The sequence below is a fragment of the Aphidius gifuensis genome, linkage group LG5, assembly GCF_014905175.1.
Source record: "Aphidius gifuensis isolate YNYX2018 linkage group LG5, ASM1490517v1, whole genome shotgun sequence".
Classification (NCBI taxonomy): Eukaryota; Metazoa; Arthropoda; class Insecta; order Hymenoptera; family Braconidae; genus Aphidius; species Aphidius gifuensis.
In genome coordinates, this window is record NC_057792.1 from 16,352,657 (window position 1) to 16,377,752 (window position 25,096).

Here is a 25,096-nt window from a genome sequence, read left to right on the forward strand (position 1 = left end):
AAGCTAAGTTATTATTTTAATTGTAAATTTAAATTAATTAATTAAATTTATATTTTAGTTATCGACAATTGAATCATTCTCATTGACATTGTATGGTTGTTTTATCCACAATGATCACCCTGGTAGAAATAATTTCTCCGGATTTCTCCGGATTGTCTCTGGGTTCCTCCGGATTTTCTATGCAATTGAGACTTTCGGAGATATTATTCCAGAGTTTTTTGGGGTTTTCTCTGGATTTTTTTGGAAAAAAAATTCCTCTTTTATTTAAGAATTGGAATTTCAATTATGACACCATCAAAAAAAAAAATGGAAAAATCAATTTTTTTTAATTCGTTTTATTTAAAAGAAAAAAAAAAAATTATAATGAAAATGAGAAGACGTGTTTACCAACTACGTCAAACACAATTTTATTTTAAATTTAACAAAAGCAATGTTTTTTTTTTTCCCTCATTTTTCTAAAGTGAATGGTAAATTATTATTTTTTCAAGTTAATGCGGTCTGAATTTTTCTTGTCATTTAATATTATCATTATTTTGTTTAAATGTAGGGTAAAAAAAAAATTGAAAAAAAAATAAAATAGAGAGTTTTCCGAAGGTGGCTTTAAATAGAGCATCATTTGAAAGACCACGAGGAAGAATAGAACGAAGGGGTTAAAAAATGAGGAAAAAAAAATGATAAAAAAAACTTGAGGGAGTGAAAAATAACGACAGGTAGATATGTAAAAAAAAAAAATAATAATTTATCCAACTTGTAAAGGAATAAAAAAGAAAAACAGTGGCAAAAATTTATAAAAGCGAAAAAATTGTATATAAATAAATTCAGATAAAAATATAAAATCTTTAAAAAAATATATTTTGATAACCCTTAAAATTTATTGAAGCAAAAATTTGATATTCTATTAGCATCATTTGTATATTTTTTCATGGCTCTTTATATTATTTTTTTGCATTACATATTTTTTGTCTAATAATTCTGCGACAAATAAAAAGGGTGGCATAAATGGACACACATATTTTATCGATTCAACAAACCCGGGGTAACGAAAGACACAAGAAAATATGAAAAAAAAATAATAGCTTTGGTTAAAATAGTCGAGTTAAAGTGTCGCCAAGATTCAATACACATTCAATTATTTATTATTACAAGTGAAAATATTTTATCATGTCTAATGAAGGTGATTCTGGTACGTGTAAAAATTAAAAAAAAAAAATACATTCAACTATAAAAATGCAATTCTCACCTGACACGTATGCACGAATAATTTAAAAATATTTTCAAACAAAATATTTCAATTTAAAATATATAAATAATTTTTTTTTTCTATTTTTTAATCTTTATTTTTCATCAATTTTGACAGATAAAATTTATTTTGTTATTACATTAGCAGTCACGAAATAAACATTTTTATTTTTTTTTCTATTTTATCGTATGTGTGAAATATGTTGGGTAATATTTATGTATTATCTGTATTCTGCACGTGTTTATTTCGACACACATATATCTAACAGTATATTTTTTATATTTTTTCGGAGCTTTGTTATGTTTAGATTCACAATGGATACAAGACATTTATATATATGAAAAAACTTGAGAACAATATACAAATGTTTTTGCCTAGGTAAATTTTAAATGTATAGGTGTTTTTTTTGTATGTGTGTATGACTGATCAGAGGGTGATTGTAACTAGGATTATCATATATATAAGCAACACTACTTGCTGGCATGAAACACGCAATACTTCCGGATATTTTGCCAAGAAAATTAGCTGTATAATATTTTTAAATCTTGAATAATTTTACACATGTAATCGATATTTTTAATTATTATATATTTTTCATTTTTTTAATCAGAAGGATATTCAATTATTTTTATAAATAAAATTATTAAATTTCTAACTTTTAAAAATGCAAATTTTATATTTACAAAAAAGCTTTTTTGATATTTCAATTATTTTTGATTTTTTCTTTCTGCTGATTGATGATATATATTTTTATTTTCATTTTTAAAAAATGGTCAACGTTTATTAGACCTTGCTGCAATTATTTGTTATATTTTTTTTTTATTCTCGGATATTGTGGAGCTTGGTTTATACAAGTTGGTTCGTTAGAGAAAAAAAAATCAACGATGCGTATTATTATTCTCCCTTTACTTGCAACCCCAACAAATATTCATATAAATATTTTTTATTTTATTTTTGAAATATTATTATTATCTTTTATTTTCTACTTGAAATGATCCCCTTGAGTTTTTTTTAATTGCACACCTGATAGTAGTCCAGCATTAGTCAGTAGAAAAAATTTAAATATGATTTTTTTTTTTTAATAAATTATTATTGTATTTTTAGGGTTTTTTAAAGTTATTTAAAATTTTTTATTGACCTATAAATTAGATATTCAGTTATTTGACAAAATAAAACAATGAATTTCCTTTAAATTGTGCTAATAAAAATAAAATAAAAATCAATTTGATTTGATAAGTTTTTTTTTTATTATCCTCGTTAAATTAAATTGCGATTTTATCAAAAAAAAAAAAAAACGTGAAAAACTTTCTTTAATTTGATTTTGTTTTTTCTTTTTTTCACTTGGATTTTTAAACTTTAATTTACATTTCAATTGCAACTACCTGAAAATAAAACACATGAGTAAATTTACGTGTAATTTTATTTTCCATATATACATTTGACTGTCGAAAAAATGTCTTTTTGTTTTTTCTTTTTCCAACGAAAAATATTATCAAGTGGAAACAAGAGTCATGCAAGGTGTTATGCAACAATAATTCAATGAGAGCTTTTTTTCTTTTGAATAAAAAATCTCACCAGTTTACTCAAAAATCATAAAAATATTTTTAAATTAATTTAAAACATAACGAAAAAAAATTATCAACCTTGCAAATTGCAATGAATTTTATTTTTTTTATAACAAAATTACTATTGATTAAATTCTTATTAAAAAAAATTAATTCAAGCTCTATGTTAATTTGTAAAAAAATCGATTTAAAAATAAAAAAAAAATTACTCAACATTGATTAAGTATCATGACATCACAAGATCCGTTATCAATTCAATTCAACATTTCGATATAAATCTAAAAAAAAATTTTTTATCAAACAGTCCATCAAGTACTTTGAAAGTCGGTAAAATTCAATTTATTATCTCGAATCACTCCCACATATTCATTTATGATAAAATTGAATCAACAGGTAAATCAATCTAAAACTAATACTCTATAAAATTAAAAATTGCATAAACAATTTTCAACTTTTTCAATTGTATTTTTATATCTATATCATTGAATAATAAAAATGTTGAATTAAAATTAAATTAATTAAATCAACTTGTGTGAAAATCATAGTTGTGTTTTTAATAAAACTTATAATTACAATACTATCAAGTTGTCATGTACATTAAACAGACAAGTTGATGTAAAAATATTTAAACACGAACAACAAAGTTTAAATATATATTTAATACAAAAACGCGATTGTTGAAGGTGTTTTTAGATATAAAATTTAACGTGCAAAGTTGTTTATTCACAGTGCATATATATAGGTATCTAGGTAAAATAATGTTCTATCAATAAAAGGTCTATTTAAGGCATACATGAAGCTAACACCTTCAACACTGTACAATCAGTCTTGTTCGGTGTCTTCAACAGTTCAGTCTAGGGCTCTTGAAAATATATTTTAAATATATTTTATAATAATTTTTCTCTCATCTCGATAAAACACCTCAAGCAGGAAGGAAGTGATATGACAATGGAGGGTCGTGATCCACTTCAACAAACCAGCCTCTATCAAAGAGCCGGTCTGAGCATTTTTTACTTTTTTTTTAAAACACTCACTTTATATTAATTATTTTAAAAGTGCATCATTCATTTAACCACAGAAAATAGAGGGAAATAATTTTTTTTTAGTATCATGAAAATTACATTTTATTTTAGTTGATAATTGCATTTAAATTTTAGAGATCAGTTGAAGTTTTTCACCCTCATTGACACATTAAATTTATTGGCCGTTAATAAAATGATTATTCTAGTCGTTTGTTTAATCAAATAATTTTTTTTTATTCTTTTTTTTTCTAAGCTGGGATAAATTAATTACAATTCTGCTGTTTTAATTTTTATATAAATTTTTCTTGATTAAAAAAAAACGGTAACGTTATTGGCACCGAGTACGGAGAAATTTACGAGCTACGAAAAAACTTACGGTAAACGCATATCCACAATTGTGTGCGAAGCCCGTAAATGTCTCCGTATTTCTCGTAAATTTCTCCGTATCGGTGCCAATAACGATTTCGTAAAAAAAATATATAGAAACTGTTTGAATAATATTTAAAAAAAAAAAAAAAACAAACAACATAATTAATTATTATTGATTTAAATATAAAAAATAATATTTTTTAATTTTTTTTTTCCATAAATAAATGATAATTTAGAAAGTGAAGATAGTGATGCAGAAGGTGGTCTTGGAAATGTAAGCCGTTTAATAATACGTCCACCAGGTCACAGTGGTAAAGCTAAAAAAGGACATTTATGTTTTGATGCATCATTTGAAACTGGTAATTTAGGACGTGTTGATTTAATATCAGAATATGAATATGATTTATTTATACGACCTGATACATGTAGTCCACGTTTACGTTTATGGTTTAATTTTACTGTTGATAATGTACGAAATGATCAACGTGTTATATTTAATATTGTTAATATATCAAAAATTAAAAATTTATTTAACAATGGAATGACACCAATTGTTAAAAGTACAAGTAAACAAAAATGGCAAAGAATACCACGTAAACAAGTTTATTATTATAAATCACCACAACATCAAAATCATTATGTACTTGGTTTTTCATTTAATTTTGATCGTGAAGATGATGTTTATCAATTTTCATTAACATATCCATATTCATACACAAGATATCTAGGACATTTAGATAATTTATGTACAAAATTAACGACAATTAAACGTGAAACACTTGTATTATCATTATTAAAAAAAAATGTTGAACTAATAACAATTGGATCATCATCATCATCATCAACTAATCCAACTGACCAACAACAACAACAGCAACAAAAAAAAGTTGTTGTTATATTAAGTAGAGTTCATCCAGGTGAATCACCATCATCATATGTTTGTCAAGGACTCATGGATTTTTTAGTCAGTGGACATCCAATTGCACTTGTTCTAAGAAATTATGTTGTATTTAAAATAATACCAATGTTAAATCCTGACGGTGTGTTTCTTGGTAATTACAGGTAATCAAAAATAATGTATATTAATTATTATTAGAATGAAAAATACACGTTAGTTTAATGAATTTATCGAATGAATATTGATAGATCAACATTAATGGGAATGGACTTGAACAGAGCATGGAATAGAATATCAGAGTGGATACATCCAACCCTATTTGCAACGAGAAATTTACTTGAATCACTTGATAAAAATTCAAATACACCCCTTGATTGTGTACTTGATTTACATGCACATACAAATTCAACTGGACTATTTGTTTATGGAAATACTTATGATGATGTTTACAGGTTTAAATTATAAATTTTCATGTATAAATAATTCTCAAATGTTTATAATAATTTATGGAATAAATATTTTAGATATGAACGACATATTGTGCTACCAAAATTATTAGCTCAACATGCTGAAGATTATGATGCTGGTAATACAATGTATAATCAGGATCCTCATAAATCTGGTACAGCAAGACGTTACCTATGTTCAATTTTAAATGAACAAGTTAATTGTTATACAATACAAGTATCAATGTATGGATATTATAAAAAATCAACACCTGGTATATTATTTCCTTATACCGAAGAGAGTTGTATCCTTTTTTTTTTTTTTTCATTATTATTTCAATTTGATTTGATATATTTAAATTAATAAAACAATCAAATGAAGATTATCGAGTTGGTAGAAATCTTGCCCGGGTACTTATGGAGTACTATAAATTGACGGGTTTGATACCCTCAGGACTACCAGACCAGCCATCAAACAAGCGTGGACGACAGTCCAGACAGAGACATCGACAAAACCGGGATCCACGACCCCGGACAGCCAGAACGCCTGCGCCTCTACATCTTGCCAGTATTCACGAGTAATATCATGATTTTGGCCGGGATCCGATCTTTTTTTTTCCTCTCCTCTCTTCATCCCCTTCTCTTATTTTAACATTATATACTGTCTATAGATATGTTGTACATTCAACCCTCTCTTTAACGCCCTTTCATCTTTTTAATATTAATAATAATCCATTTGTTTAATAATAATTTAATTAATTTTTTGTATTATGCTTTTTCTTGTTAAATTTTAATTAATTTATCAATATTTATTTGTTAATAATAGTTCTATTATCATTATATATTTTTAATTAATTAATTGAACGTTTATTTTGTTTGTTTTTTTAGATATTTTGCTGATGATATTGGTGATGTTTCATTAGAGTCACGTTATCGTTCAATGAGCGGTACAAGAATGAACAATATTTGTGATAATTTATTTGGCATGATAAATGATAAAAATACAAGCCACAGGTATCGTAGCCCTGGGGCAATTGTTGATACAACAAAAAAAAATTTAAATGGAACAATTGATGTAAGACATGAACCAAGACTTGCAATTATTGATTTTAATCAATTGACACGTGGTGGTATTGATATTGCAACTAGTAAAAATCGTGCTAAAATACCAAAAAAATCATCAGATTGTTTTGCAAAATTTAAGAGATAAACATCATATATTTTTTTATAATAAAAATAAAAGAATTTTTCATTAATTAATATATAAAAATTATTCAAAGTAAATATTGATACTTTTTTTGTTTTTTTGTATATATAAAATTATTGATAAAAAAAAAATTCATTATATTTATTAATTAATGAATTTATATAGAAAAAAAAAAATAAAAAAAAGCGCCACGCCTTAAAGCCGGATGCTAATACCGTGGATGAACCTGTCCCGGCAAAATATACCCCACTAATTCAACCCACCCCTCTAACAAACAATTTGCAATGCACTTTACAATTAATTATTTCTCAACAAAAAAAATCTACTATTAAATTTTATATAAACTTTTATTTATACCTTTAAACTTTTATAACATAAAAATAAAAAAATAAATAAATATATAAAATATAACAACAATGCAAATTATTAAAAATTAAATATAAAAGAAAAAATAATTTATGTAATAATTGTAAAGAAAAAAAAATAATAAAAACTCATACCTGATATTTGAAATATATGAACTCCACGTGGGTGTGTAAATCAGCCAAATAATTTACACCTGTTCCAAGAGGGTCTCTTATCAGTCAATCAATCCCTCGTCGAAAATTTTATACAAATGTTGACGTTGGTCGCGGGTTAATACAATATATCAACACCCACGAATATAAATAAATTCAACCCTTTTAATAACAAGGCTTTTTAAACGAAAAAAAAAATGAAAAAACAAAATTCTCCCTTCTTCCCAATCTTTGTGTTTATAAAATATACACAACTCTAAATAATTTTAATATACAAAATAAAATTAATTAATCAAAAAAAAAACCAAAAATAATAATTAAGCATTACTCTCGTTAATTTTTATTCAAGAAATAAAATATATCAGCTACAATAAATAGCTTGAAAAAAAACCCCTACAATTCATTCAAGTATTTTTTTTTATTTATTCAATCTTATATTCTCTCCTTGAAAATTATTATCAAACCCAAATAGAGTAACAACAAAAACTAATTGAAATAAAAAATAAATAAAAGTAAAATATTTACTATAATATTGGATTATAAATTAATAATTAAAAATTATTATTTTTTTAAATAACCAACACGAATTTATATAAAAAATTTGAATGTAATCAAAAATTGAACTAAACGTAAATAAATGAAACTAGCGAAAGAAGGGAGCAGACAAACGGCCAGTAGCTTCTACCCCTGTACTCGACGGAACTGAGGTGGTTTGTCTGGGCACAGAGTTGCTGCTGCTGCTGCTGATATTTCTCACCCCGTTTACAGTGGGTGGTTGACTTTTTTTTTTTTTTCCCCACACCCTTACAACCCTATAACGTCAAACCAATTCCCCTCATACTCCTAGAATAAAAAAATAGTAAAAAAAACTATTTTGATTTTGTTCATTGCATTGAGAGAAAGAGGCGAGGCGAGGAGGTGGTGGATGAGGATGAGGATGATGTTGGGAAAATCGTTGAACGTGGTGCCCTCTGTATCATTCAAGAGATGCACACAAGTATTGCTTCATGTGCTTTTCCTCTTTGCTCTGTTTTTACTCTTCCCTCTTGATATACTAAATCGTCGTTCTCTTCATTTTACCCCTTTCCATGTACTATGTGCATTTCTACTACAACTACAACTACTACTAGTACTATTACTACTAGTGTGCCCTTGTTAACTATAGGAATATCACCACCACCAACATCAGCCAACGACCACGACGACGACGAGGATGATCATCATCATAATGACGATGATGATGATGACGATGGGGATGAAGAGGGTGCTGGAGAATTGCGTGCGACGGGGTTGGACAAAAACAGGGCGGTGGTCGTTGAACCAACTGATCTATCTGCGTGAATATGTTGCGCTAGAAATTTCAACTTCACTCACACCCTCAATTGTTAACTATATATAATTTTTCTATACACTACCTCAATTTCGTATTTTCTTTTTTTTTTTTTTTTTGGATGGTTTTTTTTTCATTTTATTTTCTTGTAGAGCTCTTTCTTACACTCTTTTGCTCTCTTGATTTTTGTTTTTATTTTTTAACCATTTTTTATCACCCTTGTGTGGTACTTAAACTTCAAATTCAAGTTTTTTTTCTTTTTCTTTTATAGTCAGGAGAAAAAAAAAATTTCAATGAATTTTTAAAGCTTTGAAATTATTTATTTTGTTATCGTTTTAATACTTTACGTTTTGGGGATGTTTTTTATTTTTTTTTTTATTTGAAAATATGTAATTAGAAAAGCAGTTTGAAATGGTAATGTGGAAAATGTATGATTTTAAATTCATGGGAAATTTTTTAAAGGAAAAATTTGAAAATTGGATGGAAAATAAATTTTGTTTGAAATTATTTATGGCAATTTATGATAAATCATGGAATTTTATTGATAAATGTAAATTTTCTTTGCGGAAAAATTTGTAAAAAAATAGAGACACCTGCATGTGATAAGAGCGTATAAATTTTTTATACGCTAAAAGAAGAAAATACTTTTTATATATATTTAAGTTTATTAAGTTTATAGTTTTTTAAATTGCCAACTGAAATTAATTTTCCATCATGATACTTTGAATGTTTAATTGTAATTTACATTTTCCCATTGTTTTTTTTTTTTTTCGAGAGATTTATCTCGTCAATAGAGGTCTAGCCGACGCCTTTTTAAAATCAACATGGCTAACCGATCATTGTCGAATAGACCCGAAATAACTCGAAAATATACGAGAAATTTACGGAGAAAAAAAAAAAATAACTCACATGTTACGTATACACTGAATAAATTTATAAAAATCAGTCTGAAAAATATAGAATGTTTGAAACCAAAGTATCAAAAATTTTAACTGGCTGGTAGGTACGTAATTATACAATTAACATTGTGAAATAAAATTTATATCAACCATAAATATAAACATATTTTAATTCATCAAATAAAACTTAATAATAATTAACATAACCTCAATTACTGTCCTCATCAAGTTTAGTAATTTTCAATTAAAAAAAAACAACATAATTAAATTAATATAAATCAAGTTAAAACTTAAATATTAATGACTGGTAATTAATTATTTCTAGGGCAATAATATCAGTTGCTGGAATATCATTTTTTATCTGGTCAAAAAGCCAAGTGGATCGTCAACGTTACCAAGAAATGGTAAAACGTCGTGAAGAATCGAGAAGAAAATCATTGGAATAAAATTAAATAAATATACTAAAAATAATAAATAAAAAAAAACAACAATAAACATTCTATTTAAATTGAAAATATCAACAAATAAATAATCATGGCTGGTCTTCAACTGGATGAATCAAAGATGAAAATGATGCAAGATTTAGAGATAGAAATGATGTCTGATATGTATAACAAAATGACTCAAGCATGTCATAAAAAATGTATCCTTCCAAAATACTCAGAGCCAGATTTAGGAAAAGGTGAATCTGTTTGTTTGGATCGTTGTGTTTCAAAATATCTTGATATTCATGAAAGGATTGGTAAAAAATTAACCCAAATATCAATGAATGAACAGCAAAAAGCTGAAAATCCAGCATCTTAACAACATTTTCATTTAAATTATTTAGATTAATTAAAATTTTTCCATATGCATTTAATTAATTTCTAAAAATTTAAACAAATAATTTGCGTTGAAAATTTAAAATAAATAGTTGATGTATAATTATTCTGAATTATTATTAATAAAATGATGTAAAAAAAATAATAAATATCTGGGATTCAAAATAATCTTTTAACCTTGTTATTATTTAATTAATTTATTAATGAAACAGGCTGATTGATTTATATAACAACTGATGCAATTACAACAAAAACTAACAGAAATTTAATTTAATTATCTAGGCACTTATTGTAAAAATTAAGCAAATAAATATAAAACAATTCACTCATGAAAAAAAAAAAAAACTATAATGATTATTAATTATAATTAATTACTTTGAGTAAAAAAAATTGAATAATTTTCCACAAGACTACATAATAATCACAAACTAGGCCAAAAATTTTATACAATTTTTTTTTTTTTCTTATAAAAATTACCATAAATTTTGTAGTATTTTGAAAAAATAATTTTCATCATTCAATTTCACAATTACTATTCTTTTTGTATTACGTTAAAATTATAGAGACAAATTTTAATATTCGTTTAAAATGATTTAATTTATATCAAATCATCTAATAAATTGTTATTTATTTATTTTTTTTTGTTTAAACAAGTCATGATATTGTTCTTAATTTTTTTTTTTACTTCAAAACAAAATTGTTTGATGAGAAAAAAAAAAGAAAATGATATTGTACAGATAATAATTATCTTCAATCAAAATTATTAATTGTGGCACTTGCTGATTTAGCTAAATCTACTAATAATTACGATAATTATTTTTTATCATCTTTTTTTGTTTTAGTTGTTGGAGTTGTTGCTGCTGTTGTTGTTTGTGCAAGAATAATTGTATGTTGTCCACCACCAACAACTCTTACAACTGTTTTGCCCTCAAGTTGCTTACCTTTTATTAAAACTGGTGTATCAACATCATCCTCTTCACCAGTTCCCAATGAACCACTGCTACCCATTCCCCAGGCAAATAATTGACCTTGAAAAAATAGTTAAACAAGTTAATTAATATTAATTTTAAATCAATCATTAATATACTGATCAAGTATATAATTTAAACAAACCTGATTCAGTAACAGCAAATGATTGAGCACTACCAGCAGCAACATCATTAATTTTTTGTTTATCAATTTCAACCCTTGTTAATTCAGTAACATCTGAACAATCTTTACCAAGACCAAGTCTACCATATTCTTTACGTCCTAATACAAATACTTGTCCATCATTATCAAGTGCAATTGTATGATGTTGTCCACTACTAATGACATTCCAATCTTTACCATTAAATGTCTTTGATATTTTTGGATGATAATAAGCAATTGGATCTGATAAACCTAAATGAAATAATTAATAAATAATTACATAACCATCAACATAATAATAATATAGTAATAAATAATAATAAATATGTAAAATATATTTACCAATTTGATGATAATTGTTTAATCCAAATACATAAATATCACCTTTATTATATTCTCTTGCAAATGTACAATATTGTCCAGCCCAAATATTACTAAATTGTAATTTTTTATTAATTTTAAATTCAACTAAATTTGGATTTAATAAGTGATCAATTCCATGACGATTATGTCGATCAGCAGTACGTGATGCAACACGTCCTAATTGTCCTTGTTCACCACAACCACATGTATAAACATGTCCATTTTCAGATAACATAACTAAATGATCAGCACCAGATGATATTTTAATTATTTTAATTGTTGATAATAATTCAATTGGTAAACGTTCATTTCCTTTTGGTGTTAATCCCATTGTACCATGTGAATCTCTAAATGAACCCCATGCAAATACTCTTCCATCTTCTAATAATGCAGCACTATGTGAATCACCAGCAGTAATTTGTATTGCTTTACCATCAAGTTTAACTGGTCCTGGTATTGTTTCTGATCCTTCTTCTTTTGATGTATCTCTACCAAGTGCACCCTCATCATTACAGCCAAATGTTATAACATTGCCTGTTTTAGTTAAACAAACATTGTGCATACCACCAGCAGCAATTGCAACGATATCAGTGTAATTTGGTATCACTGCAAAACGTGTTTTTTCAAGTACATCCTCACCAAGACCAAGTTGACCAACGTCACTTTGGCCAACAGCAAGTACAACACCTCCAGTTAATACATTTCGTAAATCTGGTTTTTCAATTAATCCTGTTAATGTAAAAAATGTATTTAAGTTTGATTTAATTGATGATTCAACAACTGGAATTCATTTATACCTATAAAATCATCAGTATCATTGTTGATTTGTTGGATATTTATTGAGGAATTTGAACCAGCTATTTGGATAACATTGGGAATTAATTATTGAACATTTGGATTATTTATTTGCTTGGTAAAATATTATTATTTGAACAACCATTTGTTACTTGTTGTTGTGGTGGTGTTGGTGGTGATGGTGGTGGTGGTTGGGAATTTTCAATAATATTTGAGGAATTGAGAGGAGTGTCTGGAAGTAATCTTTGATATATGATGATGATAAATTTGAGTAAATTAATTTTAAATGTCAATTATTACCTGTCTTTTTCTTTGATGCAGCAGGAGCAGCAACAACAACAACTTTTTCTTCAACATTTTCTTTAACTTTCTTAGACTGTTTTGCTGGTTTGGATTTTTCTACAACAATTTCTTCCTCTTTTGGAGCTGGACGTTTTACACCTTTTTTTGGTGGCACTGAAATATAAAATTATTATTTTTTTAGGTTAATAATTTATAAATATTGTTTTATTTATGTTTTAATTAATATCTAATTTTATGTTTTATTAAAATTTAAATATTCAAGATGATTGAGATTTTATTTATTACAACAACTACGTACTTTTTATGTTTTTTATTTATAAATAATTTAACAAAAATAATTAGACACAACAATAATTCCTTGGCGCCAAAAGTTCCGGCTGTTGCTTTCACACACAGGTACACACACACACAGCTTTATTTTTTTTTTTATATTTTTTTTTTTCAGTTATGACGGTTTGAGAAAAAAAAAATTAAAAACACATGTTTCCGGTATTGTAATTAAACAATTAATTCCCAAAAAAATAATAAATTACATATTGAGTAAATACAAAATAAAAATAGCAGCTTGAATTAATTTTTTATTATTATTTATGTCAATAAACAATAAATAAATAAATGAATTTAAAAAAAAAATAAACTTGACGGATCAAATTTAATTTATCAACAGTTGGTACTATTTTTTGTTTACACCAACAAGATCAATATTTTTATTATTATTTTGTTGTATTGTTATTAAAAAATTAATTTCCCTTCAAAAGTTAATAATTATTTATAAATAAACAATATATGTATATTTTTTTTACGTTTCAATTAAATGTTGTTTTTTAAAAAGTGAGTAAAAAAATAAAAAAATAATATTAAAAAACACAAACAAATAATAATACAAGGTTATAAATTTAAATGTTATTATTTTGTTGTTTTAGATAATATTAATTAAACAATAATTAAAATTCAAAAATGAGCGAAGATTCAAGTCAAGTTATTAAAAAATGGATTCATGCTGTAACACAAAAAAAATTGGATGGCATAAATGAAGAAATAAATGTAAATATTTACCAACAATAATTATAAAAATTACATTTATAAATTGTCTAATTAATTAATTGTATTTTTAGGATTATATAATTGATTATACACTGGAAAATCATAAAAAACTATTATTAAATTTACTAGTTAATATCTGTCAAATAAGTGGAAATATAAACAACGATGAAAGCCATAAGTACCTACAAATATATAACTTGACAAAATCAATTTGTTCTAAATTAACAATAATCCATAACACTGATAAATATTTTTCTTCAATATATTATATTGTTAAGAAATTATTAGAAAGAAAATTATTTAATGAAGCCAAAGTATTGTCAAGAAAATTCATATCAGAAGGTACGTATTTTCATGCACAATCACCGGAACCATCATCAGCATACGTACAGTTTGATTCCATATGGAAAAAGGAATTAAAAAGCTATTTGTTATCATTGTCAGAGAGACAAATTGAAGATGATATTGATGAGCTAATATCATACATTTCCCTGCAAATAAATTATAAAAGTTTGATGAATTTTGATAGCTCAAATTATTTGCTAAGTGATGTAAATGAATACATACGTTTATTGAGTGATAAACAATTGAATAAAAAATTTATAGATAGTATAAAAAAAAAACTAATTATTGATGAATTAAAAAAGTATAAATTAACACTTGGAGTTAAGTATAAATATCATACATTTGATTTAATACTTCACATGATACATAAAGTATTATTTCCAATTTGTCATGATGAGTTACCATCATCATCATTGATTGACAAATTATTTGATAACTTTGAAGCTTGTATTATAATTGACAATAGCTTATATGAACTTTATAAATTATTTCGTTCAATATGTGAAATATTTATCAAAAAAATTGATGAATTAACAGAAAATGTTGTGTTAAAAATAAATAATTTAACTAAAAGCATAAAAAAAATGATAATGAGCTTTAAAAAAAATAATCAAACTGATTTAGCTGATAATACACTTAAAGTATTAACATCAAATATTAATTACATGATGGCTGATATGGTGTCATATTGGTCACGTTATCGTACAATATTAATGTCATCAAATATTTATTTATCAATATCAAAATTTGAATTACAATTATCAGATATAAATAAAATGATAAAAATAAATCATTGTACCTGTAAAAAGGATGCTTGTCGTGTTGAAAAAAATATTGAATGTAGTATTAAAGAATCATCAAGAATGTTGGTAATGTTAATGCATTTATGGTCACATGAAAATATGAAAAATATAACTCGTGAAATGGTTGATATATGTTATTTAATGGCAAATAATTCAATTGAATTAATTAAATATTTACAAGATATGAATTGCCAAAATTGGATTGTACTATGGAAAAATTGTGGCTTGGGTATTTATAATTTTTCAACGTATTTAGAAAAAAGTTACTATGATGATTGCTGTAATTTTTATTCTTTACTATGTACATCATTAATTAAATTCAATGCATTAACACGTGATTTATCATTTTTTACAATTATCAATGAGCTACCATTGTCATTGATTATTGATCGTTTAACACGTGCACATTATAAGAATGAAAAATATCGTGAAGCCATGATTACATCAGCAGTCAATATATTTTTGTATCATGATGATATTAATTTCCAAGGCTATCGTATATGGCTTAATATAAAATATAAATATGCAAATGTTAAAAATACATCTGTCATTGATTGTCTTAAAACATATAAATCAAGTATTGAAGAATTCATTGATTTACCAATAACACTTGATGAAGAAAAAATTAATAGTATTAATTATTATGAAATTAAAATACTGCAAGATGGTATTATTAATTTTTCACCATTAATTATTAAAATACTTGATGATATGGAGACAATTGATCAATTTAAATATGTCAATTGTGTTAATTATCTTGGTGGACATTTAATGAAATTTCCAGTTCATACAAAAATGAAAAAACACATTGATAAATCATTGAAATATTTTAATAATAAATTAGCATTATCTAATGAAGATAAATTATTAAAATGTAATATTAAATTTTATCAATTTAATGAAGAACTTGCTGCAATACAAAATAATATTAATAATGAAATTAAAAGTTTGAATCTTCAAAGTATTAAAATTTACTCAACAAAATATGATGATGAAAATGGTGGTAATGATAATAGTACTGATGCTATATTAAATAATCTTGATATTGATACATCAAGTACATTATTTGACAAGTTAAAAAAAATATGGAAATATTGGTATGATTACTTTCATGATAGTGAAAATGATATATCAAAAGTTGATAAAACAATATTAAATATAACATTAAAAAACATAATAACAGCTGGTGAATTTTGTCGTTTTCATCATTATCAAAATTTAGAAATTGATTTTTGGAAATTAGCATATAATTTAGCAACAAAATTAAACAACAATATTGATATTATTTATATTGTTGGTAGAAGTATATCATCAAATAATATTCAAACAAAATGGATAGACAAGTGTGAAAATATAATAAAAATTAATTATAATAGCTTAAATAGTATTATTGAGTGTAATGCTATTGAAACAATTGCAATATTTAAATTGAGTTTAGCTGAGTATTATTATAAAACAGAACGTTATAATATTGCTGATAAATTATTTAATGAAGCAGCTGAATTACCAGGTGTTGATTTTAATAAATATCTTGGTGTTTATTTGTATAGTTTAGATATATCAATGTCATATCGTTTATTTGATATTGAAAAAAATAATGATACACAAAATAATTATCTACGTTTAATTATTAAAAGTATTTATGCTGGTGCAACAATATGGATTGATAATTTCGATAACAAAAATTGGACACGTAGACAATTGTATTTTGAATTTGATTGTTTATTCACGTATCTATCACATGTTACAATGAGAATGTTAAATTTAACAACTGAATATGAAATTAAAACAAATTTAGTATTACGATTATCAACACCACAAAAATTAGCAACGTCATTACGTACTGTTGAACTAATTAAAAATTTATGTTTCATTGATTTGGAAGTTGAAAATATTGATGATTGCCAAATCAAATTACAACTGATTGAACGTATATTGAAAATTGAAAATTTTCATGATAATATTAGCAGCAATAATAACAACAATTATAATAATTATTGGTATGATGAAAAAATTAATAATAATTGTAAAAATAATTATTTTATTGAGCCATCACGTGATTTACCAAAAAATGATACATCACCAATTTTGAGAAAAAAATTATTTACACTACCAGAATTTATAAAACATGATAAGCATTGTCAATGTTTTAAATGTACAAATGTGTATTATAAATTTTTAGTATTTTCAACGACTTATATTCATGCAAAATTATATGCACTACAAAATGAATATAATTATTCGTTAATATTTTATACTGGTGGTTTAAATTTGATTCGTAAGTTAATAGATTTTACAAACAAAAATACAAGCTATGAATATTTCAATGTAATTGAAGTTGTATATTTTTTATTGGATTATTCAAAGTTACTTGAAAAAATTAATCCGGGTAATGATAACTCGTATGACATTGCTCGACAAGGATATTTACTTTGTGAGAAATATAAATTTCAATGTCATCCAGTTTGGATTGCTATTAATAATTGGCTGTATGAATTAAAATATGTTAAAGTATTATCATTGAATGATGATAATAGCATGATAAATATTGTTGATATTGAAAGTTCGAAATTAACACTTGATGTTGTTGATGAAACTAATGATAAAGAATATTATATGACACCACAAAAAAATATTGGTAATTTATTAGCAGCTGGAAGAACAATTAATTTACGTGGTAAAAGACCAGTTCCAATATTGACATTGTCTAAAGTTAATTCAATTGAAATATCATCTGATGATGATGATGATATTATTGATAAAATAGATAATCTTAAATTGGAAAAGAAAAAAATTAATAGACCAATACGTAGAAAATTTTCCGAATCCGAATTTATTGATGATAAAATTTCGAAAGAAAAAAATACAGTTACCAAGTCAATAAATAAAAATAAAAAAACAAGTAATATTCAAACAAATAAAATATTCAATGATGATAGTAGTGAAAATGATTTCGATTTTCCAATAAATGAACAATTGGAAAAAGAAAAAAATAAAATTATTCCACCATTACCATCAAGAGTTTTAAAGTCAAATACATTACAAGTTTTATCATCATCATCGTCATCAAGTACATCAGATAAAGTACAAAATATATCATCAAATTATGATACATCACTTGAAGGTTTAATTGATGAAGCAACGGGTATTTTAATAAAAATTAAATTCCCTGATGATGATTCGAAAGAATTAGTTAGTAATAAATTAATTAATTTACGTGCTAGAGATTCAACAAAGAAACCAGCTAAACTTCGACATGTTGAGGCATTACTAATGATTTTGCAAAATGATATAAATAATGTAACAAATAATAATCGTAGTTCAAGAAAAAGTAAAGCTCCTGAAGTTGAATCATTGATTCATAAATTAAAAGAAATTATTGAAAATAGTAAATCAATTGGATCCAGCATTGTTACTGAAAAGCCAACACAATTAAATGACAAAATTGAATCAATTACAGTTAGAAGAGATAAAAAAACAAGTGAATCATCAGTCAGCATTGAATCACTTACAGATAATATTGAAAAAATGTCAATTAAATCAAATAAAAATTCAAAAATATTAGCTGATTCACGTGAGTCTGTTGGTACCATGGCTAGTGATGATGAAGTTGTTGAATCTTCTATCATTGAACCAAGACGTTCAAGAAGGCTTTTAAAAAAATCAAATAAATAATATATATATACAATAAAGTTCCACTTGATAATATTAATAAATTAAAGGAAAACATTGTACATATGTCATTTAAAATTATTTTTATTTTTTGTATTCCAAGTAAATAAATATTTTTTGTATTAATAATATTGTCAATATTTGAAAGTATAATTTATTTATTTAAATACCTAAATTCTTGAGAAATTAATTTTGATGTTGCTATAAAAAAAAATGGCTAAGGAATGAATGAAGCTCACCAGTTAATTTTTAAACGATTAATTTAGCCAAAGAAATTAACTGGTAAGTCTCATCCTTTCCTTAGCCATTCGTCAATAGCTTTTTATTTATTTATAAGAATTTACATACGAAAAATAAAAGAGGAATTTTTTTCCAAAAAAATCCGGAGAAAATCCCAGAAAACTTCAAAATAATATCTCCGAAAGTCTCAATTGCATAGAAAATCCGGAGGAATCCGGAGACGATCCAGAGAAATCCGGAGAAATTATTTCTACCAAGGTGATCATTGTGGATGAAACAACCATACAATGTCAATAAGAATGATTCAATTGTCGATAACTAAAATATATAAATTAAATTAATTACTTTAAATTTTTATTAAAAATAATAACTTTGCTTGGCCAAAAATAAATAATTGCGCAATACTAAAAGTATTAACATCAAATATTAATTACATGATGGCTGATATGGTATCATATTGGTCACGTTATCGTACAATATTAATGTCTTCAAATATTTACTTATCAATATCAAAATTTGAATTGCAATTATCAGATATAAATAAAATGATAAAAATAAATCATTGTACCTGTAAAAAGGATGCTTGTCGTGTTGAAAAAAATATTGAATGTAATATAACACGTGAAATGATTTAAAAATATATTAGCTGATTCACGTGAGTCTTTTGATGATATGGCTAGTGATGACTGATGATTGATTTTTTTAAAAGTCTAATTCTTAAACGTCGTGGTTCAATAACAGATGATTCCACAATTATTCATCATAACTAGCCATGTCATCAAAAGACTCACGTGAATCATTGATTAATAAATTAAAAGAAATTATCCAATATTTTTTAGTAATTGATCTTGTCTTCGAGTACTAGATGTACACAAAGACAAGATTAATTATTAAAAAATATTTTTATATTATATTATATTGTTAAAAAACTATTGGAAAAAAAATTATTCAATGAAGCTGAAGTATTGTCAACAAAATTCATATCAAAAGGTACTTATTTTCATGAACAATCACCAAAACCATCATCAGCATACGCACAATTTGATTCAATCCAATTTTATCCAATATTTTTTAATAATTGATCTTGTCTTCGAGTTAAATTACGACAACCACGACAATATAATAATTTTTATATTTTAATAATTTAATAATTTTAAAAAACAACAAAAATTTTTACCAGTTATGTTTTGTACCTATATAATTAATTCTTAATATTTCTAAATTTTTTAATTTTGAAAGTTTAAATAGTCTAGTGTCAGTGGCGTTTTTACAATTACTGATATCAATAATCTGGAGCAATCTCGGAGAAATCCGGAGTAATCCGGAGCAATCTCGGAGAAATCAGGAATAATACGGGCAAAAAATAATAGACGGTGCTTCGAAGTGTGACTCAAAAAATACCTCTTTTTCTGTTCTATACTCCTGATAAAAAATGATTTTTTTTTTTTTTTCAAAAAGGACCACCCAGCAAACAATTACGTCGAATACTTCTTCGGTCATCCTATGTTCCTGATACAAATCGGTAAAATATAACAATATCAGGCTATCAGAAAATTGTAGAAGTTAGTTTGAAGATTTTACTTATTATTTATCAGGAATATAGAATGCTAAAGGAGGTATTATTGAATTTTTCAAATACTAATTTAACATTAAAATAAGTTCACGTAATAATGAAAATAATAATATTAATAATCAATTTATTTGAAAATATTTCAACGGGGTTTTAATTGTAATTATATGAAGAAAAAAAAAAAGAAAACAAATCCAATGTGAATATTAATCCTGTCCATTTTTATTCTTCTCTTTTTTGCTGTCTATTTATTAAATAAGTCAACAATTGATAAATAAAATAATTTTAGAAAACAAAAAATAAAAAATTATTTTTTTATTTTTGTAGTATCAATTTTTATATACATTTATTGTTGATGAAAATATTACTTATTTTTGAACGCAATTATTTACATGTTAATTTTATTTTGAAATTCTCTTTTTTTTTCCTTTTGTACCTAAGCACATGTTATAAAATTAATCACTTAGTTAAAGTATTTGTATTTTTTTTTTATATTTAATACAAAGTCTCATAGTTTTAAATTGATACTTATTATCACACGTTTATTTGTTTATTTTTATTAATTTGTGCTTATCAAAAATTAGAAAAATAATTATTCTAAATTAATATATCTTGGCAACACTTGTGATGGCTGATTTATCTCGTTTTTTTTCTTTCAAAAATAAAAAACAAAAGTACATTTTATAGTATAGTTATACTAAAATTCTCAATTAATTTTAACATAAAATTGAAATCAATGGCATTTATAATACCATAATTAATTTCTTTTTTTTTTTTTTTTTATCTCCAAACAATTAGGAAGACAATTCGAGCAAGAGTAAAAAAAAAAAAAAAACCATCGAACTATCCAAACAGCCATTTTTTGGAATTTATTATTTAAATAACAACTTAATTTATTAATTAATAATAAAAACAATATAATGATAACTTGTTTTGTTTTTTAACTGAAATAACAAAACGAATTTTAAATTGAAACTTTTGTAATTAGATGATGATTAATTTATATTTAATACAAACTTAATCATGAAAAAAAGATAAGTTACTTTACCCTGTAATTTATCAAAAAACAATATAAAAAAAAAAAGCAACAAATGGAAATGGAAAGAAAAAAAAATAAATAAAAAGAAACAACTTATAGTATAATATAATCAAATTAATAATAATAATAATAAATAATAATCACAGTCTCTAAAGATTAGCATAATCAAAATTTTCCGTATTTGATGGATCAACAAAATTATCAATAACTTCTAGTCCAGGTGTTGTTAATCCAATTAAATTATTTTCTTCTTGTGTAGTAGCAAGTTCCATGAGTGCAAGTGCACCCATCCAAGTTTGATTATCTTTTGATTTTTTAACAAATGGCATTTTTTCTTGTTCATTTTTATTGACATTTGTCTTAATTTTTTTATTATCATCTTTATTTATTAAATTACTACTACTACCAGCTAACATTAAAACCGTTGGTCTTGTTTCATTATCACGTATTACTGTATTTCTAGATAATTTCTCTATTTTATTATTATTATTATTTATATTAATATCAATATTATTTGTAGAGTTAAAATTTGTTGTAATATTTGTCGGTGGATTCCAGTCTTTATCATCAATAATTGGTTCAAGTGGAATACGATGATCATTGTAATCATTATTTTGATAATAATTATCCCAAGTTAATTTATTTGTTGATGAATCATTTATTTTTGATGATGATTGTTGTTGTTGTTGTTGTAATTGAGATTGATATGGTATTTGTATTGGCAATGATGACGAAGACGATAATGAAGATGTTGATGATGATGATGGTAGTGGTAAAGGTGGTGGTGGAGGTGGTGGTGAATTTTCAATATTAACATCATCATCATTATTAACAATACCATATGCATCATTTAAATTTCTCATTGGCGAATTCCATCTTTGCATATAATTAATATGTAATTGTTGTTCATCAGTTTGTTTATCAGAACCAAAATTATTATTATGACTATTATTTTTAGTACAATCCCAACGTAATGGTTTAGCAAGTTGTTGTTCAAGACATGCTTCTCTTAGCCATCTTTTTTTTGGTTGTAATCTATCAAGTGGTCTACGTACTGGTGTTACTGGTAATTTAATATTAACTGATGCTGTTGGCTCTTCATCTTCTGAATGATTTATTATTCTACATGTATCTGTTGGATCTTCATCATCTTGTGATTCTTCTTGTGAATCTTCTTGACTATCCTCTTGGCTATCTTCTTGACTATCTTGACTTTCACAATAATGCTGTTCATTTGATGTTTCATGAGTATTTACTTGGCCATTTGTTCCATCCATCATTAAACCTTTTCGTGATTTAGCACGTTTATGATCATTTGTTTTCCATGGCTTTTTTTTTTTATCTTTACCAGTTGGTGTACGTTCTTCACGTTCACGTGCTAATTTATAACGTTCAAGCCAACGTAATACTTCATTTGGTATTTCTGCATTACCAGGTAATGGCTTAAGTACAAAATTATCTGAGCGTGCTAAATTTGCATATGGATGATCTGGACAATGTCGATTTGCATGAGTGAAACGTATATCACAACCTTCAGCTGTACATACAAATGGTTTTTCACCAGTATGTAAACGTTGATGAGTTTTTAATTGTCCTGATTGGGTAAATGCTTTTATGCAACCTGGATAATCACATGGATATGGCCGTTCACCTAAAACAACATTTAAAATCAAGTGCATTAGTCAATCAATCATTTTTAAAAACAATACATTTAATTTAAACAATCTGATAAAAAATTTTATCAACAACAATTATCTATAATAAAAATAACAATGAGTGTCAATGTTATTTAATAACTCAATGACATTTATCTCATAATATTTTGATGAATAATAACATTATTTTAATCTATTTTTATCAATTTATATATTTAATAATAAATATTTATTTAGAACAATTGAGAATGTTTTTATATATTTAGTATTCTTGAAATAATTAATTTAATTTTACTTGAATAATAATGATTATTTAAAAATAAGTTCAAAATTTTTAATAGATTATTTATCTTTTTTATATTTGACATTGATATTTTTCTATTTTTACAAGAAATTTACTAATTTTGAGCTATTAATTTAATTCAACAAATTAATGATTAATTTTTATAAATAGGCAAATAAAAATAGACATTAACTAATAGTCATTATTTTTTTCAACATAAAAAAATTAAAAAACAAATTAATAATTTGTATATTTTATTTTTTCTAAATTATCAATTTGTTATTTAATAATTTAAATATATATTTCTCAGTTTTTTAAGAGAGACGCTTGTTAATAATTATTATCATCATGACTATCAAAATTCAACAAGTTATCTTTATTGCTTCCTCAAAAATTAACTGCTTTTTTTATATGAAAAAAAAATATATTCTTTAAATTTATTTTTATTCTGTCTACCATTAGTAACTGTTAGCATCCATATCCTTGAAAGGTAAAGGTCCAGATGCAACAGGGTAAAATAACCAAAACCCAAACACACCCTCTCTCTCTCTCTTTCTCTCTCTATCTCTCATTCTTTTTTTTTTTTATATCCATCCCTTGTCTAACAAACACAAAATTTATTTATTCCCAACAAAGAAAATAGAGAGTCTAAAAAACATTACATCTCTTCTATTTTCTCTGGGTTAAAAAAAAATTATTATTTATAATAAATAAATAAATAAATAATTATATTTAAATTAATAAATAATTGACTATTATTATCTTCTATAATATTAATAATAATAATAATGAATTATTTTTTAAAACTGGTTAATTTTTCTTGGTAATTTACTTGTCTCTCTCTTTCTGTGTTTAAATGCCAGTACTTTAAATTTTTAAATGTCTTAAAAAATAATAATAATAATAAATATAATTACCAGTATGTGTGCGTAAATGTGCTTGTAAACTTTTTTCTCTAGGAAATACTCTATTACAAAATGTGCATTTAATGCTACTTGGTGATGTACTACCCTGTTCCATAAGATTTGTTAATGCATCAGCACGAGGTCTGCCTCTTCTATGTGATTCAGATCCACCAGATCTATTATTACATTTATCAATGTCCATTCTGGCATTATTATTATCCTCACGATTTTCTGGACTTGAACAAGAACTCTCTGGACTCAAATTAATATTTCTAGCTTCTTCACCCCAATTCCAAGGATATATTTTTGTATCAGACATTGGTGGACTCCTGGAGCATCTTTCATCATGTCTATTGTCTCCTCTATTTGGTGTTCTCACTTCCATTTTAAATGTCAATTGTTATTTAATTTTTATCAAACAACAATACCATTCTATTCTATTTTTTTTTTGGTCAAACACTTAATTATTTATTTATTTAACTAAACACCACAATTGTTGTTATTATTATTATTATTATTTGTTTTTTATTTTTTTTTTTGCTTTGTTTTTGTTTATGATTATTATTTTTTAACACAGCACTTATGTTTGTTTATTTATTTAAATTATAATCAATATTTTATGAGATAAATTGT

The 25,096-nt window shown here is 24.8% G+C and overlaps 6 protein-coding genes across 36 annotated transcripts in view; 3 read left to right on the plus strand and 3 right to left on the minus strand.

Annotated features, from left to right (window-relative positions):
• The window catches only part of LOC122857908 (ELAV-like protein 2), a 38,000-nt gene extending 29,996 nt beyond the window's left edge, over window positions 1-8,004 (minus strand). For 17 of the 31 annotated variants that reach the window (XM_044160410.1, XM_044160435.1, XM_044160421.1 and 14 more), the window contains exon 1: window positions 7,248-7,978. The gene's annotated coding sequence lies outside the window, so the exon portion shown is untranslated. Of the gene's footprint in view, window positions 1-7,247 lie in introns of all 31 variants that reach the window. The other 14 variants (XM_044160443.1, XM_044160444.1, XM_044160437.1 and 11 more) reach the window with 3 other exon arrangements.
• On the plus strand, window positions 1,086-6,750 carry LOC122856494 (cytosolic carboxypeptidase 6). Its single transcript, XM_044158168.1, has 6 exons — window positions 1,086-1,183; window positions 4,433-5,258; window positions 5,343-5,546; window positions 5,619-5,845; window positions 5,923-6,118; window positions 6,429-6,750. The coding sequence occupies exons 1-6, from the start codon at window positions 1,162-1,164 to the stop codon at window positions 6,748-6,750; spliced, it is 1,797 nt and encodes a 598-aa protein (XP_044014103.1). The 5' UTR covers window positions 1,086-1,161.
• Window positions 8,005-9,822: 1,818 nt separating the features above from the next.
• LOC122857913 (mitochondrial import inner membrane translocase subunit Tim10) lies at window positions 9,823-10,401 on the plus strand. Its single transcript, XM_044160446.1, has one exon. The coding sequence runs from the start codon at window positions 10,029-10,031 to the stop codon at window positions 10,296-10,298; it is 270 nt and encodes an 89-aa protein (XP_044016381.1). The 5' UTR covers window positions 9,823-10,028; the 3' UTR covers window positions 10,299-10,401.
• On the minus strand, window positions 9,937-13,313 carry LOC122857912 (regulator of chromosome condensation-like). Its single transcript, XM_044160445.1, has 5 exons — window positions 13,206-13,313; window positions 12,905-13,060; window positions 11,789-12,538; window positions 11,429-11,698; window positions 9,937-11,343 (listed from the first exon to the last, which is right to left on the minus strand). Coding segments are annotated over exons 1-5 (1,392 nt in total). The 5' UTR covers window positions 13,207-13,313; the 3' UTR covers window positions 9,937-11,128.
• A 551-nt stretch (window positions 13,314-13,864) lies between these two features.
• LOC122856495 lies at window positions 13,865-18,815 on the plus strand. Its single transcript, XM_044158170.1, has 4 exons — window positions 13,865-13,951; window positions 14,023-14,838; window positions 14,881-15,882; window positions 16,051-18,815. The coding sequence occupies exons 1-4, from the start codon at window positions 13,865-13,867 to the stop codon at window positions 18,772-18,774; spliced, it is 4,629 nt and encodes a 1,542-aa protein (XP_044014105.1). The 3' UTR covers window positions 18,775-18,815.
• A 2,927-nt stretch (window positions 18,816-21,742) lies between these two features.
• On the minus strand, window positions 21,743-24,945 carry LOC122857914 (regulatory protein MIG1-like). Its single transcript, XM_044160447.1, has 2 exons — window positions 24,476-24,945; window positions 21,743-23,271 (listed from the first exon to the last, which is right to left on the minus strand). The coding sequence occupies exons 1-2, from the start codon at window positions 24,846-24,848 to the stop codon at window positions 21,770-21,772; spliced, it is 1,875 nt and encodes a 624-aa protein (XP_044016382.1). The 5' UTR covers window positions 24,849-24,945; the 3' UTR covers window positions 21,743-21,769.
• Between the last annotated feature and the right edge of the window lie 151 nt (window positions 24,946-25,096).

Bases quoted from the DNA above. Each gene is read 5' to 3' on its own strand.
- LOC122857913 (XM_044160446.1), top strand. From the start codon at position 10,029: ATGGCTGGTCTTCAACTGGATGAATCAAAGATGAAAATGATGCAAGAT.
- LOC122857912 (XM_044160445.1), bottom strand. The intron at 12,539-12,904 runs GTAATAATTGAC...TTACATTAACAG, and splicing joins TGCATCAAAGAAAAAGACAG to GATTAATTGAAAAACCAGAT. The intron at 11,344-11,428 runs GTTTGTTTAAAT...TATTTTTTCAAG, and splicing joins ATTTGCTGTTACTGAATCAG to GTCAATTATTTGCCTGGGGA.
- LOC122856494 (XM_044158168.1), top strand. From the start codon at position 1,162: ATGTCTAATGAAGGTGATTCTG. The intron at 1,184-4,432 runs GTACGTGTAAAA...ATGATAATTTAG, and splicing joins GTCTAATGAAGGTGATTCTG to AAAGTGAAGATAGTGATGCA. The intron at 6,119-6,428 runs GTAATATCATGA...TTGTTTTTTTAG, and splicing joins CATCTTGCCAGTATTCACGA to ATATTTTGCTGATGATATTG.
- LOC122856495 (XM_044158170.1), top strand. From the start codon at position 13,865: ATGAGCGAAGATTCAAGTCAAGTTATTAAAAAATGGATTCATGCTGTA. The intron at 13,952-14,022 runs GTAAATATTTAC...TTGTATTTTTAG, and splicing joins GCATAAATGAAGAAATAAAT to GATTATATAATTGATTATAC. The intron at 14,839-14,880 runs GTTGTGTTAAAA...AGCATAAAAAAA, and splicing joins TTGATGAATTAACAGAAAAT to ATGATAATGAGCTTTAAAAA.
- LOC122857914 (XM_044160447.1), bottom strand. From the start codon at position 24,848: ATGGAAGTGAGAACACCAAATAGAGGAGACAATAGACATGATGAAAGA. The intron at 23,272-24,475 runs GTAATTATATTT...ATGTTGTTTTAG, and splicing joins ACATTTACGCACACATACTG to GTGAACGGCCATATCCATGT.